The sequence below is a fragment of the Bos taurus genome, chromosome 11 (genome assembly GCF_002263795.3).
Source record: "Bos taurus isolate L1 Dominette 01449 registration number 42190680 breed Hereford chromosome 11, ARS-UCD2.0, whole genome shotgun sequence".
Classification (NCBI taxonomy): Eukaryota; Metazoa; Chordata; class Mammalia; order Artiodactyla; family Bovidae; genus Bos; species Bos taurus.
Window position 1 is genome coordinate 21,603,666 of NC_037338.1, and position 15,266 is coordinate 21,618,931.

General features: G+C 35.5%; 1 protein-coding gene and 1 pseudogene across 3 annotated transcripts in view; both read right to left on the minus strand.

Annotated features, from left to right (window-relative positions):
- The window catches only part of MAP4K3 (mitogen-activated protein kinase kinase kinase kinase 3), a 183,127-nt gene that overhangs the window by 50,705 nt on the left and 117,156 nt on the right, over positions 1–15,266 (minus strand). For 2 of the 3 annotated variants that reach the window (XM_059891124.1, NM_001191162.2), the window contains 7 exons: positions 13,747–13,878; positions 13,489–13,551; positions 13,321–13,402; positions 13,113–13,223; positions 8,404–8,482; positions 2,268–2,326; positions 924–986 (listed from right to left, as the gene is read on the minus strand). In XM_059891124.1, coding sequence (XP_059747107.1) covers positions 924–986; positions 2,268–2,326; positions 8,404–8,482; positions 13,113–13,223; positions 13,321–13,402; positions 13,489–13,551; positions 13,747–13,878 — 589 coding nt within the window. The remainder of the gene's footprint in view (positions 1–923; positions 987–2,267; positions 2,327–8,403; positions 8,483–13,112; positions 13,224–13,320; positions 13,403–13,488; positions 13,552–13,746; positions 13,879–15,266) is intronic. The other variant, XM_005212589.5, reaches the window with a different exon arrangement.
- LOC112448947 (uncharacterized) lies at positions 12,518–12,674 on the minus strand (annotated as a pseudogene).

Consider the following 15,266-nt stretch of genomic DNA (forward strand, 5'->3'; position numbering starts at 1 on the left):
GTATCTTAAGTCTCTTTTATGTTCTACAAATGTTATTTGGCATAGATTTAGAAATTTTTATAAAGAATCATTTAAACTAACCAGAACTAAAACAGGTATGAAAGGAAGGAAAGAGAAGGAAAATTCAATTGAAAAGGCAGAAAAGTAGATCAAGAAGTAAACGCTGAGGCAACTTGGGGCCCTGGCCAGCTACAAAAATCGAAAAAGCTACTTAATAACAACTGTTAAAAGTACTATTTATTTAATATTTGCTAGGCTTAATTTCTCATCTTTTCTTACCTAATGGTAAGATAGTATTTAAAACACATGTATACCTGTGGCGGATTCATTTTGATATTTGGCAAAACTAATACAGTTATGTAAAGTTTAAAAATAAAATAAAATTTAAAAAAAAAAAAAAAACTTCAGGGAGTCCTTATAACCCAAATTCTTGCCTGAGAAAACTGGATATTACATAATATTACAAAGTTAAAATTTCATCTGAGATGGATTTCATTGTTAATTAGGGGTAATTTATTTTTTAAAATTATATATATTTTATTTTTGTAATATATGGATATGTATATACATGGATGGTTTATAGTTCACTAAAACAAGTCACATTATTCACACTGGGCATGTTTATAGGGAAATGCAATATTTAAAGAAAAAATTTATATCTGAGTGAGAACAAAAATGTTTTTATAACAAATAAAAAAATTAATTTTTACTGTAACATTATAGTATCTTTGAGTAAATACGTTTACCTTATAGAAAAAATTGCTATAATCCTTAATATATGGTAGGTTGCTTACTGGCAGGAATTTATAAAACAATGCTTAAACTGATTCATTAAAACTGAACAAAATGGTTGATTTAAAAAAACCTAAAAACAGTTAAGACTAAAACAATGCTGACAAAGAAAATCAGAAGATGGGAAATACCAGGTTAGATCTTGCAGTGTAGTATACTTCTTCTGAACTGTCCAAAAAACCATCACTGTCGGGCTGTTCAGCAGAGACCAAAAAACCCAAGTTATTTACACTCAGACTAAAAGCCACAAATTCACAAAGGGAGACTTTCACAAGGGAAGTCAGTCAGTCCTGTTAACATCATTTTATTAAGGTAAATGCAAAGTCAAATCCAATTAAGCAGCTTCTAAAAAAGCAGCGGTGCAACAACTTTGCTATATAATACAGTTACTAAATTAGTACAGAACTTAAATGCATGCAATGCTAACTTAAAAAGAGAAGCAGAAAATAACAACTGGCATTTATAAACATCAAGATTTACCTTCTCCATCCTCTCCATAAAGGTCAGGCTGAAGTACTATAACATGATCATGTTAAGAATTTTTCTTTTAACATTCTTAACATGTTAAGAATTTTTCTTCCATGCTGGTATACTGAGAGCAACTCTTTAGATTAAAAGCTAAAGACTCTCTTTGTATGCCATTAGTCAGGTGGATTAAAATAAGCATTAAATTTAAGAAGAAAGTTCCCACTTCAGTTCTGAGTATTCATTAAGTTACTTTCTTCTCATTATTAAGCAAGAAAGGGAAAAAAAAAATGAAACATACAATCTGGAACTTTGGTTAAGTAATTTCATTAAGATTGATTTTGTTTTTTAAGTCTCATTTTTTATTCCTCTGTAGACTATTAACATCTCAAATGTTTGCACAGCATTTTGCTTCCGAGATTGCACTTAATATTTTATCATATATCTGGAAAGCAGTATATAAAAAATTAACAAAAAAGAATCATGAAAAGAACATTTTAGCAATCTTTAAATAAATGATAAACTTAATCTGCTATGTACACCTAGTCTCTCCTGAATTTCAGTTACTCCAAGGAGACTGGATTCTACCTTGATGTTTAGAAAAGTGGCTGACACTCTTAAAAAGTTGCCCATAAACTTAATGAGAAGACATATTAATACTATCACTGGTCCAAAATTCTAGTTTAAGACTGTGGCATTTATCCTAATAAATATATCTGCAAAAAGCCCCTCAAAAATTGCAAAGCAAAAATGAAAAAAGAAAAAAAAATCATTAAAGACATTTAAACAGAGAATGGTACAAACTAAGTTTCTCCTAAAGTAATTTTGAAAATATTTAATCTCAGCAACACAGATTTATTTATTTTGAATTTTAGAATTACTTACCTTTTTATTTCCCCAAAGGCTTAGAAAATTTTACTAACTAGCTTTTGTAGTCAGTGCCAACAAATCAGAAAGACTAATTAAAACATTTATTTTCAGTGTTAAGATTCCAAGATTACACTACTTACAAGTTCATGATGTGGTTCTGTCTCCTTCCTTAAGGGTGGATCAAATTTTACTTGGCCAACTAAAAAAGATAAAAAGTAAAGCTGTGATCTGTTTCAACATTCTTAACAATAATTTAAAAAGTTACTCCATAGCAAAACACATTTAATCCCATCATCTCTTATAGACTGATTAACACCCAAAGATTTAAATAAACAATCTGTTAGCTGGAAGAAACCTAAGAAAGTCTAAGCTGTTAAAGCTTAATCTAATAACCCAAAGATGATTAGCAAAATTATGTCAGGATCTAACTTGCTACTTCATTGTGACCCAGCATTAAATACAGACAATCTTAACTTAGGACTTTATAGACAGACAGCAATTCAGGCAGAGTATTTCTGAAAGCCAGCCTGCAAGGTGGTCTCTGATAAGTCCTGCCTCCTGACCTTCATAAACTTATGTAGTCCCTTCCTACATCCTGGGGTGGCCTATGTGATAAGAAGATGGCACAGTGGTAGCATACAGCTTCTGAGATAAGGCTTCTGTCCTGGGTGCTCTCTCTACTGGATCACTTGGCTCTGGAGGAAGTCATGTTGAACAGCACTATGGAGAGGCTACACTGCAAGGAACTGAAGTCCTGGGCTAACAATATGTGAGTAACCCTGAGAGCAAATGTTCCACCCTGGTCAAGCCTTTGGGAAACTGCAGCCCCTGATGACACTCTGATTGTAGCTTCAAGACAGACCCTGAGCGAGAACCACCCAGCCAAGCTGTCCTGGATCCCTGAATACGTATGAGATAATAAATGTTTATTGCTTTAAGTTGCTACATTTTAGGGGTAATCTGTTAAACAACGATAAATAACTAGCACACCTCTACAGCGAAAGTACCACCGAAATATGAGAGCCGACATGAACTGACTATACTACATTCACCTTTCCCCCTGCTCTTCTAATTTAATGAATGACTCACTACCTTTATCTTTAATTTCTGTATCTCATTGTCATTATCTGCTTTTATAACCTGGTACAGCATTCAAGACCACCGAGATAAAAGCAGGGGCACAAATATAAAACATGAAAAAGAAGCAAAACAGAGAGTCACAGATATTACAGCTCAACTAGTAAGAGCCTGAGTTTCAGCCAAAACAACAATTCTCAATCAAGGCAGGGGAACGAGTGAGATTTCAAAGCACACTTATTTTGTAACTGTTTTGATTTTAGCTTAGTATGTATGATTACTGTGAATGTTAACAACAATGAAAGGAGATCATGAGATTTGAATATTTAGCAATAGGAAGCACAAATAAAGAAAGTTGAGAAACGGCCCTACAAAACACACAGTTGTAATGTGAAGTATGTATATGCTTTATAGCTGTTATGAACTAGATATCTAATTCTGGCTCTTGGAGATAAGCAGGCTCTTCAATAATGGGTTCCTCATGCCTGTTCACATATGATCACAAATCAAAGATTACAAAATAGTTTTTAGTAAGATATTAAAACATGTATATACATACATACACATATATATACACATACATATATATATATATGTATCTCACCTTGATAGAGGCCTACTGAACAACTCTCACCTATACCTGTCACCAAATAGCATAATAAAGTTACACGAGGACAGTTCCATGCATTATCTGCCTTGTTATTGTCACATATGAAATGCCTGCTTTCATTGGACCACATAATTACTGAGCACAGGGGCACAGTGATGCTTTCTTTTAATTAATTAATTAATTTTAATTGGAGGCTATTTATAATATTGTGGTGGTTTTTGCCAAACATTGACATCAATCAGCCATAGGTGCACATGTGTTCCCCATCCTGAACCCCTCTCCCACCTCCCTCCTCATCGCATCCCTCAGGGTCATCCCAGTGCACCAGCCCTGAGCCTGTCTCATGTATCGAACCTGGACTGGTGATCTATTTCACATATGATAACACACGTTTCAATGCTATTCTCTCAAATCATCCCACCCTCACCTTCTCTCAGAGGGGCCAAATGTCTGTCTTTACATCTGTGTCTCTTTTGCTGTCTCACATATAGGGTCATCGTTACCATCTTTCCAAGTTCCATATGTATGTGTTAACATACTGTATTTGTGTTTTCTTTCTGACTTACTTCACTCTGTATAATAGGCTCCAGTTTCATCCACCTCATTAGAACTGATTCAAATGCATTCTTTTTAATAGCTGAGTAATATTCCATTGTGTATATGTACCACAGCTTTCTTATCCATTCATCTGCTGATGGACATCTAGGTTGCTTCCATGTCTTGGCTATTATAAACAGTGCTGTAATGAACACTGGGGTACATGTGTCTCTTTCAATTCTGGGTTCCTCGGTGTGTATGCCCAGCAGTGGGATTGCTGGGTCATATGGCAGTTCTATTTCCAGTTTTTTAAGGAATCTCCACACTGTTCTCCAAAGTGGCTGTACTAGTTTGCATTCCCACCAACAGTGTAAGAGGGTTCCCTTTTCTCCACACCCTCTCCAGCATTTATTGCTTGTAGACCTTTGGATCGCAGCCATTCTGACTGGTGTGAAATGGTACCTCATAGTGGTTTTGATTTGCTTTTCTCTGATAATGAGTGATGTTGAGCATCTTTTCATGTGTTTGTTAGCCATCTGTATGTCTTCTTTGGAGAAATTTCTGTTCAGTTCTTTGGCCCATTTTTTGATTGGGTCGTTTTTTTTTCTGGAATTGAGGTGCAGGAGCTGCTTGTATATTTTTGAGATTAATTCTTTGTCAGTTGCTTCGTTTGCTATTATTTTTTCCCATTCTGAAGGCTGTTTTTTCACCTTGCTTATAGTCTCCTTTGTTGTGCAAAAACTTTTAAGTTTAATTAGGTCCCATTTGTTTATTTTTTCTTTTATTTCCAATATTCTGGGAGGTGGGTCATAGAGGATCCTGCTGTGATTTATGTCAGAGAGTGTTTTGCCTATATTTTCCTCTAGGAGTTTTATAGTTTCTGGTCTTACATTTATGTCTTTAATCCATTTTGAGTTTATTTTTGTGTATGGTGTTAGAAAGTGATCTAGTTTCATTCTTTTACAAGTGGTTGACCAGTTTTCCCAGCACCACTTGTTAAAGAGATTGTCTTTTCTCCATTGCATATTCTTGCCTCCTTTGTCAAAGATAAGGTGCATGGATTTAAGTGATGCTGTCTTAAGACTAACTTTCATAACAAGGACAGAACCCCAACTGTCACAGGTATTCACCACCCTTATACTCTGTGGGAATGCATTCCCAGAAAGAGTCACAAAGTCCCTCTGGAGATTCACTCTTCACGCCTTACATTGGTGTCACTCTTCTGTTCTCTGCAACTTCCCTAAAGTTATGACAGTTTCTGCCACAGGACCTTCCAGCTTCTGTTCAAATAACTGCTGGACAATCACCCCGGGCTGCAGTGCTATTTATGATGTTCTTAATAATGTTGAAGATTCCTACTTATCTGTAACCGTCTATTGGTCTTGATCTCTGTTTCTGCTACTATCTCCTTGAACATATGTCAAGTTACAAACCATAAATTTATGTTTTACTATCCAGATGAAAGGGCTTCCCTGGTGGCTCAGTGGTAAAGAATCTGCGTACAACACAGGGGATCCGGGTTCAATCCCTGCGTTGGGAAGGTCCCCTGGAAGAGAGCATGGCAATCCACTCTAGTACTCTTGCTTAGAGAATTCCATGGACAGAGGAGCCTGGTGGACTGCAATCCATAGGGTCATACAGAATCGGACACAACTGAACTGACTAAGCAGCAGCATCCAGATGAAAACTCCCTCTTAGTTCTCTGAAACAGCTCTGACATGATCACTTGCTGACCCATCACTACTATTAGGGTCAAAACTGATCCTACCATGGTAGACAAGAAGAGCCCCAGAATTACTTCCTCTCAAAGCAAGTCTTTGCTTACCATATTCAACTGAAGGCAAAAAGGTCTTTCTAAAAGGGAAAGAGTAATAACTTTTCTGCAAGTGAGTCAGTTTTTACATATATTGCCTTAACATCATTTAGCTTAATAAACAGAAAACCTCAGTTACATGAAGAGACATCATGTAATTGTAAACAGAAAACATTATTAAAGGAACAAAGATATACGACTACTAAAATAAGTTTTCAAAGCCTGTCTTTATCGTCAATAGCACGACTGCCTATACTTTATAACATCTCATATAAAATCATAAAACATCCTAAGAAAGCATATACTAGAACATTGTACAAGATTTTAAAGGCTCAAATATCAAACCCACAAGTTGTAAGAAGTGGTGATTTTAATCCCATTGCTACCTCAACATACTGGAGGGACATGACACTTTTCTTACTGGTAAATGGTGAGAAAATGTCCATCACGTATCACCTGCTCCCACCAAAAATGGGGCATATCAGTATCTCAGAAAAACTAGGGTAACAGTATTTAGCTAAATAGAATATATGCATATGTAGTTAGGAGCGGATAATCACTGATACAAACTATTAAAGAAGGACCCAGAGGTAACTGCACTTTGCAATAAAGGGCCTGACAATACAACTTAAAAATATAACTGGATAACATAATAGAAAGTACTTCAGATTTTCAATACTACTGAACACATAAGGTTTTCTGAATCAACTACAAAGGCATCTCTAATCACCTTTTGTATTATTAAAGAAATGACAAAGACATATTGTAACTACTTTCACATATTAAAAAATAATGGAGGACTTCTCTGGTGGTCCAATAGTTAAGAATCCACCTGTCATACAGAGGATATGGGTTCGATCCCTGGCCTGGAAAGATTCCACATGCCACCAAGCAACTAAGTCCTTGCACCACAACTACTGAGCCGGCATGCTCTGGAACCCGTGCTCTGCAACAAGAGAAGTCACTGCAATGAGATGCCCACGTACTACAACTGGAGGAGCCCCCACTTGCCACCAACTAGAGAAACCCCACACGCAGCAACGAAGACCCAGCACAGTCAAAAATAAAATAAACGCATTTTTTAGAGTTTAAAAAATAACGGGGAGCTTTCCTAGCGGTCCAGTGGTTTAGAATCCACTTTGCAATGAAGGGGACGTGGATTCCATCCCTGGTCCGGGAATATCCCACATGCTGCGGGTCAACTAAGCCCGTGTGACACAACAAAGACCCAGCAGAGCCAAAGTAAAATAGTAATAATAAATAAAATAAATAAAAATAACAGTTTTTTTTTTTTTTTTTTAATGGGGAATGCTTGCATGCTAAAGTTGTCATTTTTAGAAAAACACTTTTGAGGAGAAATTAGCAAATTTAAACCACGTGGCTTCAGTGGGAGCTATAAAGGTAATTTAACATGGTCACAAAACTGACTATAGGCAAAGTATTAATCCCAGTCCTGGGCTTTTTGCCAAGTAGATTGTGCTTATCTTTCAAGAATTTCCATCTTATACGAGCATTTCTACGTAGCACCAGCACCAAAATCTGCCAAGAACTTAATACACAGTGTAAGGTGCAGCCACCATTCCAAAGGACAGTTCACAAAGGACTTTCAGGGTGAAGGTCACACACGTGTGCCGAGGTGTTTCTGTGGAGCCAAAGACCTCTGGGCTGGAGGCTGAGAGATCTCGGGCTTGTTATTAATCAGTTGTATGACTCCACCCGACAGGTAGATCTATTCATCTTTGCATTTCTTTTTTATTTTCTATTAAATGGTGATAGTGTCTGTCCCTACTTGCCTTACTTAGCTTTTAAGTTTGCAGCCCTCTCTTCTTCTGGACCATCAGCTTCTTTGTAACCTGGGAGCTTGTCAGAAGCAGAGAACCTCAGATTTCACCTCAGAACTACTGAATCAGAAAGGGCATTTTTGCAAGCTCTCTAGGCAAGTGCTACCAAAAAGGAAGTTTAGGGAGCGCTGCCTTGATTCCTTCTATCCTGCCTACTCTAGGAATTTTATTCCTCTTCCCAAACAATAACACAAATACACATCCCCAGCCACCACCAGAAAGCTCCCAGGAGCAAGAAAACAAAATTCTTACTGTCTTAATTAAATTCTACCTTTCAAAGCATCGAAAACATAAAAACTATTTGGAAGAAAATGGAGCAAAAATAATGGCAACTAAATTACAACTTGAAATCTTATTTTTCATTGTTAAATTACAAACTCTATACAATATATACTTACAGTTTATCTCCGAGCGTGTTTTTTCCTCTCTCACATTTCTACTTGTTGAGTGAATCCTATGTGGGACAGCAACAAGAGGCTAGGAAAGAACAAAGTCAAGGACAAGTCACTGTCTTGTCCACAGAATTACCTACATATGAAAGAAAGCTCTCACTTTACATAAAAATGGGAACAAAATACAACTTTATTATTAGTATTTTTAAATGGCAACCACAAACTTAAAACTCTTTTCTCTTCAAATTGGGAGCTAAAGATTAGGGATAAACATTATCCACAGCAGGTTCCCAGTGAGTTTTCTTATGAAAGTGTTAGTTGCTCAGTTGTGTGCAACTCTTTGAGGTCCCATGGACTGTAGCCTGCCAGGCTCCTCTGTCCATGGGATTCTACAGGCAAGAATACTGGAGTGGATAGCCGTCTCTTTCCCAGGTGATCTTCCCGACACAGGGATTGAACTCAGGTCTCAGGCATTGCAGGCATATTCTTGTAAGTGAATATAGGAGTGTTCTTATGAGTTGAACATAAATAAATATTAAAAAATGAATATTTTGACAATACAATAGGTGTTCAAAGGCTGCAGCAAGCTTTCCCTGCTTCAGAGGAGAAAACTGTAATTAAAAAAAAATCTGCCTCAACTTCTTATATCAAGGATAAAATAAATGAAATGAAATAATGCTAAAGGCATTAATGATTTATGGTCTTCTTACCTAGTAAACACAACATTTCCCCCACCTTAATGTTTTTTCTTATAGAAGCAGCACTTTATTTTCTTTCCTTTTACTTTATTAAAATCTCTCTATGTGTACTGCCACATTCAGAGAGCGGTATCCTGGCGGGAGGGGAAGTGGGGGTGAGTTCTTCTTACTGTTAATACTAACACATGGACATTCTCCAATCTTTATGGAGTAAAAATGGCTCTATCTGAAAAGCTTCTGCAACTTCATTCTATATACTCTATGCCAGCATCTATTTCACGTGCCAAATAGGTTTTTCTCCCTGTGTGTGAAACATTATCTTTGAAGTTATTAGCTGTGAAGAAGATATACTCATATATCTATCTTTTTGGAAAATGTAATTTGTAAACACTTGAGCTCCAATTCTTAAGACTCTATAAGGTAAATCAAGAACAGGACCCAGGTTAACTATTCTCAGTGTAGACATCTCTCAGGAAATAAAGATATATGAATCTGAGAGACCCAAATATTAAAACACCAGTGGGTAATAAAACAGAAGCAAAAATAACTTTAAAAAGTAAGTATTTAAACTTCAAACATACACAGTGAGTTGTAGTTTACAAAGTGCTTTCATATACCTTAGCCCATTCTGTTCTCAAACTTGTGAAACAAATCTTTATCTTCATTTTATAGATGAGGACATTCAGCTAGTTAGCTGCAGAATGAGAAAAACCCTGGACTTTTGAAAACAATATTTGGAACAAAAACAAGCAAAAATAGGTATCACGTTAGATTAGTAACACATACTGCTATTATCAGTGAACATGGATGAAATCCGCCCTTTCTATGAGAATCGTTTTACTTTCCCAGCTTCAAAGGTATAAAGTTATTAAATCTTACAATGTTGTGCCTAGTAAATGGGTTAACATATAGAAGAAAATACTATCAAGTAAAAACCAGAATCACAATTACTTCAATGTGCAGTACTTCTAAAACAGAAATTACACGGGAACCGTACAGGAAAAGTGGACTTTCTTCCATTGTGAATAATGTATAATAAAGAAAAACTAAAGACTGAAGTAGAACTAGTACACATGCTAAATATTTTCAAGAGATTTCAGTTTCCACAATATATATATAGTATCAGCAACTGCTGAAATACTAAGCACATTCAAATACTTAGCAATTACAAATCATTTGCATATAATAAGACTGTTGGATATTACCTTTTATGCATAACATACACTGTAGTATATATGTATAAATTATTATAAATTTCTCTGGGGAAAGTATGATCAAAAAGAAAAATAAAAAGATCTTAAACTGTGGTCAAAAGAAAAGCTACCCCCATCCTTAACCTATAATTTTAATACCAGTAACACAGTCTTGATAAGCAGAAATTTATTTCTCTGCCATATGAGAAAATCTCAGAGGAGTCTTTATTCTACAGCTTGCTTCTACATTTGGTTTATTATTTCTCCACTTTAAACACATTTTAAAGGACTTTATAATCCAGCACAAATAAACAGAATGAAGTGAGGGACAACAGCGCAGCATCTACTGCACAGCATCTAATGCACTGAAGGAGTACAGGCAGTCCATGTGCTGAATCTTGATACACATGAATTTCAGTTACTATCATATAGTTAAATTATACTAGTCCTCTATAACATGATTCAAATTTTAGTCACTAATATATTAATTGTATATTATGAATTATTAATTATATGTTATTCAGTATATTAGTATCTTATCAACATTCAGTATATTGATTGTAATTGCATAAGACAGAAACTTCACTGTGAGCTCTTCAGTCCACAGATGACTATAGATTTATGTGTGTGTTAGTCACAGTCGTGTCCAGCTCTTTGTGACCCCATGGACTGTAGCCCACCAGGGTCCTCTATACATGGGATTCTCCACGCAAGAATACTCGAGTGGGTTGTCATTTCCTTCTCTAGGGGATCGCTCTTCCTGACCCAGAGATTGAACCTGGGCCTCCCGCACTGCAAGCAGACTATTTACTGACTGAGCCACCAGGCAAGACGACTTATAGTCTACTTATAATAACATATGTACATCATGATCAGTGGCTAATCACATCACTACTTTCAAAGTACATCTGTGACTGATGCCTGAGCATCTGTTATTCAATTCATGCACAGGCAGCAAAGTGTATAGCTGTGTTGTTTCCCTGTCTCCCAGGGATAATATACTCATGTGACATTTTTACAAAAACTTGTTAACTGAAAGAAGGAATTAGCCAACAAAGATAAAACTGCTGCAAAGAAATAGAAAGTGATCACTCTGGATTAATGCTGGAAATGAAATTACAAGATAAAACAGACGACAGTGAGAATGCTGACATTGCTGCTGTTCAAGAGACTGCAGACATACAGCCATGGTAACTTAGTGAGGATGAAGCTGATGCAAGTGAAGAAAGAAGTTCTGATAAAAAGGATGAAGATGCCCTAGAACAAGGGGCACCAGCAAAAAACTGCACATCACAGGAATATGGAGATTATTTCATACATTCAAAGTTCAAAGGATAAAATGCTAGAGGTGCTCTGAATGTAGGAAAATGACATTCACCAAAGCATAAAAATAACCTGCTCTGTGTCATGAAGTTAAATGACAAGAAGAAGGCAGACACCGTGCAATCTACTTAATAAATAGACTACTTGATAGTGAAATAATCCACCGAAGTAGTTTTTTATTTAAACAAAGAAAAGAAATAATTCTCTTAGGTTATAATATATCACAGTGTACTAAATATTAGTTGTACTATTTTTCATTTACATTTAAAATGGACAGTAAGAGAGATTTTAATCTTCTGACAAAAATTTTTTAAGATCACAAAACAATTATAATTTTCCTTATGGACAATTTAGATTGCTTTGCAGGATTTCAGCTCACTTGATCATTTTTACAGTCCTTTACTACCATCCAAATCAAGGCAACACCTATATATTAAATTAAAGAAGAATTTATAAAGCAAAACAACAAAACCCAATTTCTCCCTAGTATAAAGTCAATAATATTTAATAATTTTTAAGTTTTTTAAATTTCCAAATGCCTTTCCAGACCTTTAAACAAAAGGACAGTGGCTTATTTACAGTTGTATAAATATAAGTTAGAACAGTGGTGAATTGATAGAAAGGTTCTCTGACCTAAGATAAGCTGAGACCATCTTTCTGACCACCAAGAGCCATAGTTTCTTCAGTATCATCACTGAAATTTACACCATTTAAAATACCTTCTAAAAGCCAATCAAGTTCAAGACTATCCACCTCAGCTACATACTCAGTAACAGAATTCTGACAGGTAACATATATGAGTTGATCTTTGGTGTCACAATTATTAGCTGAGTTAGGAATGCTAAATATGCAAACCAAAGTGAAAGCTTCCTTTTATATCTATTCTCCCATCACACTAGGGTTAATTAATTCTCTAATTACACTGGATAAACATAGCAGACAATTAGGGTATTAGTCACCAACAAAGTCAATCCTATACTTTCCACTAACCACTAATAACTCATCAAGTACTGTACATGGATTCTTACTACACTTGATCTTAGCCAAAAGGCCGAGAAGCGATTGTACATGGATTCTTTTGGAGAAGAAAACAGAACAGAAATTTTGTGTATATTCTAACACCTTGTATAGGTGGTTCCCGTTTGCGTTCTCTTTTACAATGGGTTATTTATTTGGCAACTTCATCTAAAATGACTACTTTAAAATAACTAGAGTAATTTCAAGAAGTGGATTAGATGATTCTGCCTTTACTATTGGACTTCCCTGCCTGCAATGCACCCTTTACCTTTAATATTTTCAGAAAACAGTCTTCCAAAGAAGGCAACAGAAAAAACTCAGCTCATGACTTCTCTAGGATAGGCAAAATCAAGGGGTATTTCTTCCCTCAAGAGTTTATTTAAATTAGACCCAGACCTTTAGCAAACTGATTCCAAGATGTATATACTTATATACACAAACATTACATATACCACTTGGTAAAAACGGTAAAAACAGTTCCTACCTCAGGATCATCATCATCAAAATCATGGTAAGTGGAATGATCTGGATTATTCACTTTATCCAACAGTTCGATTGCCAAAGACCGTGTCAAAGGCTGTGTGACAAATGGGTGCTATAAAAATAAAACAACATAGTACTTATTAGAAGTCTTGATTAAGTGACATCTTACCTCTTGAAAAAAAAGACATTTTTCAGGGCAAAAATAATACCTGCAGTAACTTTTCAGCAGTAGGTCTTTTCTTTGGATTTTTGGTAAGTGCCATTTTCACAAAATGATGAAAACTATTTGACCTAAGAAATTTTGAAAATCAGATTTTAAAATTTCAATTCTGTATTTTGCTCATGACTGTAAAAGTAAATAGCACAAAAATACTTACCACTTCATCTTATCCTTTAGTTTAGGAGGTTGAAAATTGCTTTTTGTCATTAGAAATAATGCTCTGAAAAATCAACAATTATTACACAGCATTTTAAGACTGCATACTTTAGTATAAAACATTAATTCTACTACTACTGTTCCCAAATAAGGTGAAGCAAAACTAAGAATGCTATTTGGTCACAACATGATAAATAGTACTGGGAGGGGGATGGGACCTCAATTTAAGCACAGCATTCTTCAGGTACGACGCACTGACCTCATCGGGTGTAAGTCAAACATAGGAGGCTGCAGCTCAGCAAGTTCTATGGCAGTGATCCCCACCGCCCAGAGATCACACAGCTGATTGTACCCCCCTTTCCTCTCAACAGCTGCGACTTCTGGAGCCATCCTGAAGGAAATATTCCAGAAAAGAAAAAACTGTTTACTGTATTTTAATCTTATTCCCACCAGACACATGGAACCATCACTGTGTAAGCTGAGGCCTACTTAGACCTTGACATCTGAAAAGTAAGTATGTAGTACTTAATGTGGCTCCCAAGATCGCGACATCTCATAAGATGAGACCGTTACATCTTGTAAGACCCTCCCCATCCCAAGCCCCTACTGGTTTCTCATCCATTACTTTGCTAAGTTAGCTATTTAGTATAAAGGTTTATAACAATTTACAAATGTAATAGAGCAACATGTACTAAATTTGTCCAAACCCCAATCTTTCTTCCTCTGTATATGCAAAATTCTATAGAGAAATAACATACTGTAATAAATAATTTATCATTTTAGCTCTTCCTTTTTATATCAATAACTGTCATCTGGTCTCTGACTGTTTTCACTTGACCAAAACTATTTACCAGGGCACCAAGAATCTTGATTTAGTACTTAACTAGTATTTACTATAAACTTAAATGGTGTGTGGAAAGTTATAAAAATGAGGGTCTGCTTTTTTTAAAGAAATGTATTTACTAAGAGGAAAGTTACCTAAATTCAGTAAATTTTTTGTTTCTTTCAACTTTATTGTAGCCTTATTCTATCTCTATAAATCTATATTTTATTAAATACACTGATTTTCAAATATAAAAAATTTCAAATCCTAAGCAGTAGTTCTGAAAATAACTACATGACATAAACACTTCAACTCTTACATATCAAAAGTATGATTTAAAAAAAAAGTATGATTTATCTAGGCAGCCTTACAAGAATGTTTATTTTCCCGGTATTATTTCAGGAAAGTCAAGGAAGTCAGTCAAGTTAACAAACAAACAATAAAACTCCTTCTAATTTTTTAAACCCTTGATCTTAAGATGGTTTTTAACTTTAAAGTAGCTCTTATGACTATGCAAATTATCATAAGAAAAGTGAATTTTTAAGGGTGACGGTTGTAACTTTATTGATGGCTGTGGAAATGCCCTATAGAGGATGAAGTGCACACAGGCGGCACCTTAACGAGCTCACAGGTGATGCTCCCTCTTCCTCTACAAAAATATGAGTGGCAGATTCCACCCTATGCACTTCTGCTCCTGCCAATTAGGCTGCATCCTTACCACAGCCAACTGAGTCATCTGTGAACCTGTTTGTTACATTTGTTATTATGAATATGTAATTTAATTAATTATAAAAACTAATTTATTATGAAGGTAAAAAGAATAAGTTGTCATGAAAATGAAAATGTATGCTTTAGAAAAGATTCTTGAAGACAAGTTTCTAAAGATGAAAAACCAAAAAAATCTGGCAAACCAGGCTAAGAACAGGACAGCTGTGAAAGATTAGGAAGGCTACAGA